Below are 5,423 nucleotides of genomic sequence, written 5' to 3'. Positions count from 1 at the left end.
AGAAAATTTTACTTCTTCCTTTCTGATTTGGATGCTTTTTATTTCTTTTTCTTGCCTGATTGCTCTGGCTGGGACTTCCAGCACTGTGTTGAACAGGAATGGTGAGAGGGGGCATTCTTGTCTTTTTTCTCGTCTTAGAGGAAATGCTTTCAACTTTTCACCATTGAATATGATGTTGGCTGTGTGCTTGTCATATTTGGCCTTTATTCTGTCGAGATACATTCCTTCTATATCCAATTTGTTGAGAGGTTTTGTTTTGTTTTGTTTTGTTTTGTTTTGTGAGGAAGATCAGCCCTGAGCTAACATCCATGGTAATCCTCTTCTTTTTGCTGAGGAAGAACAGCTCTGAGCTAACATCTATTACCAATCCTCCTCCTTTTTTTTTCCCCAAAGCCCCAGTAGATAGTTGTATGTCATAGTTGCACATCCTTCTAGTTGCTGTATGTGGGACGAGGCCTCAGCATGGCCGGACAAGCAGTGTGTCGGTGCACGCCCGGGATCTGAACCCGGGCTGCCAGTAGCGGAGCGCGAGCACTTAACCGCTAAGCCACGGGGCCGGCCCTGTTGAGTGTTTTTATTATCAATGGATGTTGAATTTTGTCAACTGCTTTTTCTGCATCTATTGAGATGATCATGTGATTTTTGCCTTTCATTCTATTAATGCGATGTATCACATTTATTGATTTGCATATGTTGAACCATCCTTGCACCCCAGGGATGAATCTCACTTGATTATATATCCTCTATTTAAGCCATCCTTCATCTTCCTCCCCTCCTAACAGCTACCTTGAAAAAGGATGTGTTCTGAATTTACATCTTCTAGAGAATTGGCATAGCTTCAGAATATAAGTAGTTCCCCCAAAATGTCTTTTACCTAAGGCATAAGGAGAAGACTAAAAGAAAATTATTATTACATAAGGTTTTCCATATTGGTTTAATCCAATAAATTTTGGATTAAAGTGTATATGTGTGCTTTTTTATTTAGGTTACATGAGTTTGATTTGTAAAGAAAGGATGGCTCCTCTAAAGATACATGGTTTTATCCAAATTTGGAGCAAGAAGACTGGGGTAACTAAATCTAGAGAAGTATCCATCAAAACAGTGGAAGGAAAAAAGGAAACTAGCCTGGTGGTCATTTTCAACTCTGGAGAATTTATAAGGGTTTTTCAGCTAAGTAATAATATTACAAGTGTGGTCCTTAGACATGATGGAGAGAGACAAAGTTGCCTGAATTTAACTTTGAAAAATAATAGCTCCTTGTTTATTGACAAATTATCCTACAGAGATGCTGAGCAGTTGAAGATGTTCCTGGACAAAGTCCATCAAAACAAATTCCAATCACCTATGAAATATGATAATGATTGGGGTGTTTTTGACAGCAGGAATACACAGAAAGAAATTGACAAAACTCCATTTCACAAAGTTTGTGACAAGCCAAATTATGGATCATTTAATATAGAAAAAGGAAGTGAAACACCTTTCCCTCAGAAGGTGTCTTCATTAATGTTAAAATCACCAATGCTTGTCACAACAGGGCTATCAGGAAATCAAGGTGGAAAGTGGAAAAGAACGCTATCATATGGTCTAGAGATGAATGAGGGCCTCCAGGAAGAAAATAACCCCATGCTAAACAAGAAAATGAAGGCAGATTCCTTTAAGTATGTAAGCAGCAATGAGAAGAAACCATTGAATTTAAAAGATTTAAGAAGGAATAGAAATTCAAAATATGAACCTCCACGCTGGACCATCTCTCCTGAAAATCCTAGCCTAGATAAGCCTGTTCTTTCAGTCCAGCCTCTCTCTTCCAAAAGAAGTTTGGAATTTCCATCAGAACAAATATATAGTCAGAATGACCCAGGATGGAATGAACCCCAGGAGTCTCTTGGCTCTCACCCAGAACAACTATGGCAAGGCTTTCCCAATTTGGGAAACACCTGTTACATGAATGCAATTTTACAGTCCCTATTTGCGATTCCATCGTTTGCGGATGACTTACTCATGCAAGGTGTCCCGTGGAAGAAAATTCCATTCCGTGCTCTGGTTATGCTCTTCAGCCAGTTACTGGTATTAAAAGATGTTTGTAACATACGGACCAAGAAAGAGTTACTTGTAAATATTAAAAGTGCCATTTCAGTGGTTTCAGAGACATTCTCTGGCAACATGCAGAATGATGCTCATGAGTTTTTAGGTCACTGTTTAGATAGGCTGAAAGAGGACATGGAAAAATTAAACAGCACTTTGAGGACTGAGAGAGAACTTGGGGATGAAAATTCATCTCCGCACATGTATGCTGGTAATGCTGCCGCCAAAGTATTTGTTTGTCCTGTTGTTGCTAATTTTGAGTTTGAATTGCAGCGCTCCATTATTTGTAAAGGCTGTGGTTGGGTTGTTCTCAAGGCAGAACCAAGTAATTATCTCTCCATCAACCTTCCCCAAGAAACAAAACCACTTCCTTTCTCTATTCAAAATTCCTTTGATCTTTTCTTTAGAGCAGAAGAACTTGAGTATAACTGTGAGAGGTGCAGGCACACGAGTTCTGTTGCAATGCACAAATTCAGTAGGCTTCCCAGGGTCCTTATTGTTCATCTGAAACGATATAGCTTTAATGGTGTTTGGTTGCTAGTGAAGGATAACCATCGAGTCCATATTCCCAAGTATTTAAGCTTATCTTCTCATTGCAATGATAGCACCAAACCACCTCTTCTCTTGGGTAGAAATGCACCTACTGGGGACTCCAAAGTCCTGAAAATCTCGCAAGAGATGACTTCTGAGGTCATCAGCCCATCGACACCTTCAGTAAAGTTGATCCCAGAATCCAGTGATTCCCTGGCTTTACAAATTGGATCAGACAAGGATGCCGAACCACAAAATGATCAGAAAATCTGTGAAGAGTCAAGCCAAGAACAGCAGCAGACAGACCTGGAAAATGGTTCTAAACTGAATGTAATAGAGTCAGAACTGGTAAACTCAGGAGATAGGACAGTCAGTGAAAAGAAGCTGCCAGCAGCTGACTCGATGGATCAAGAAGATACTTCTCTTCCTATGATCTGTGAAGGTGGAGGTAAACCTACCAGCAGCCCACACACAGGTCTTGTAGAGAGTCATCTTCAAGAGGTACCTGACAATCCAGAACTTAAGAAATATGAGAAAACCAAAGCATTTATAGAGTTAGGCTTTGACAGTGTCACTGAGACTACTGAAGACTTTCATGAGGATAAAGAAAACAGGATTCCAGAAAGACCTCAAGGAATGGCTGAACAACTCCAGCAGCATGATGGGAAGAGAATCTATGAGGAATTCCTTCAGCAGGAACCGACTCCAAGCATTGGGAAGCCGAATGCCCAGGAACACACAGAGAAGGACCTCAATATTCATCAGAAGGCTAACCTGAATTCCCTTGGTGCACTGGGTTCTGACAAGAACCCTGGAAGCAAAGAAATTTTAGATACAGAGAACACAGAAGCTGAAGCCAGGGAACTGAAAAGAAATGCCAAGATGGGAGATCCTCTTCATGCCTACCGGCTCGTCAGTGTGGTCAGCCATCTTGGGCACTCCCCAAACTCAGGCCATTACATCAGCGATGTTTATGACTTTCAGAGGCAGGCCTGGTTCACATACAGTGATTTACGAGTGTCGCAAATCAAAGAGTCCGTGATGCAGAAGGCTAGGCTTTGCACTGGGTATATCTTCTTTTACATGCACAATGAGATCTTTGAGGCGCTATTAGGAAAGGCAAAGAATTCCCAGGTACTTAGAACAGAGGTAGGGATGCTCCCTTACTCAGGAGGAACAAGAGGAAGATGACTCCTTGCACAAATCTCTTGACTGCCTCACCCAGTCACACTACCTCCATGGAAGGAAAATTCTGAACCCTACCCTGAGATGGAGAGACAAGTAGCTCAAGAGGAAGCTCAAATAGAAACACCTATTGTGGGGAAATATGTCTTCTAACTCTGCAGCAGACACCTTGATCCCATAGCTCATGCTGATCCGGATCATTCTCTCCTACAAGATTAGAAAGGTGCTTTTCAGGTAGTAATGGAGTTGTTTTCGAAATGTTGTTCCTACACCAGCAGCTGCAGCAGCAGCCAGGGACTGATTAGAAATGCAACGTTTTGGGTCCCACTCCAGACCAACTGAGTCAGAAACTCTGGGGGCACGATCCAGCAGTTGATGGAGAGCCAATGCTCCAGAAAACTTGAGAACCATTACTTTAGTGTGAAGAGTATCTTGGTATATTTTGATACTGTATATACAAATTGCTTATGTTATGTAAAGGATTTGAATTACATTTTTTTTGTTCCTCAAATTCATGTATGCCTTTCTTTTGTAAACTTATTAAAATAAAAACTCAGCCATTTCATGTAGTATTGACTGGTTTCCACATGTGTTTGTGACTGGGTACTGGTAAAATCTGACATCTAGCAATCAACTGTATTTGAACATTCTTCCAGGAATTGCAGGGTATAATTGCCGGATGGCATGGGAAATGCAGTATATTCAAAAATGATATGACGGTGATTTTGAAAATTCCAAAACACTTTACAATGTTGCTTATGTTATTAATATAAATAAGAATAAACCCATCTTAGTAAATGCACATAACCTGGTGGCCAAGGCTTAAACAGCCTATAAAGTTCCCAGTGTCAATAGGCCGCATGAGTGGACATGTGAAAGTTGAGAGGATTTTGTGGGTGCAAAGAGATAAGAAAAGCCTGGTGATGTATAAAATATGGGGCAAAGTTAGGCAGAGTAGATGTGGGAAAGAAGAGAGAGCAAAGAGAAAAACAATCAGAACTGTATGTACGAGATTTTTTTTTAAGTGTTGTTTTTAGCATTAAGGGGAAAACAAGGAAAGTATAAAAAAGAAATAGAAATATATCTATAATTCCACTATTAGTATTTTGGTATATTTTCTTCCAATCCCACACAGATAATTATAATACATAAATTTGCTTATATATAATTTTCTGTCCAAAATAATATGTTTGTCAATGTGTTGCCTCACTTACTTTGCTCTCTCTCCTTCCTGTGTGTGTGTTTGACTTTCTTCGGCATTACCAAAGGGCAGGGAAAGGAATAAAAGCAGTAAACTCTAAAACTCAAGGCATTCTCACATGTCCCTAGAGGGAATGCCACCATTCCCAAGGTCAAAGTCCCTTCCATCCATAATGGCATCAATTGGGACTGGTGAAGCCAGGTGGATCCACACGTTAATTTATATGAACCAAGCCTGACTACAAGGAGTTTAAAGAAAATTACTGGTATTCCTGGGTACAAGAGATCTGTATACCCAAGAACTTCCTGGACACTCAGATTTAATTTAACCCTTTTACATGTAACTTAGATTCCTCCTCGCATGTCCTCATCCATTACCACACAAGCCCTCCTAGTCTCCTTCCCGTATCTTCCCTCTAAGTTCA

The 5,423-nt window shown here is 40.4% G+C and overlaps 1 protein-coding gene across 1 annotated transcript; it reads left to right on the top strand.

Moving 5' to 3' along the window:
- Positions 1-1,014: 1,014 nt before the first annotated feature.
- USP29 (ubiquitin specific peptidase 29) lies at positions 1,015-3,846 on the top strand. Its single transcript, XM_004439229.2, has one exon. It carries the CDS (start codon positions 1,015-1,017, stop codon positions 3,802-3,804), a length of 2,790 nt encoding a protein of 929 aa, XP_004439286.1. The 3' UTR covers positions 3,805-3,846.
- The last annotated feature ends 1,577 nt before the right edge of the window (positions 3,847-5,423 follow it).

Source organism: Ceratotherium simum, chromosome 33 (genome assembly GCF_057802395.1).
Source record: "Ceratotherium simum simum isolate JZ-2026a chromosome 33, ASM5780239v1, whole genome shotgun sequence".
Classification (NCBI taxonomy): Eukaryota; Metazoa; Chordata; class Mammalia; order Perissodactyla; family Rhinocerotidae; genus Ceratotherium; species Ceratotherium simum.
This window is presented reverse-complemented; position numbering and strand designations above follow the sequence as displayed.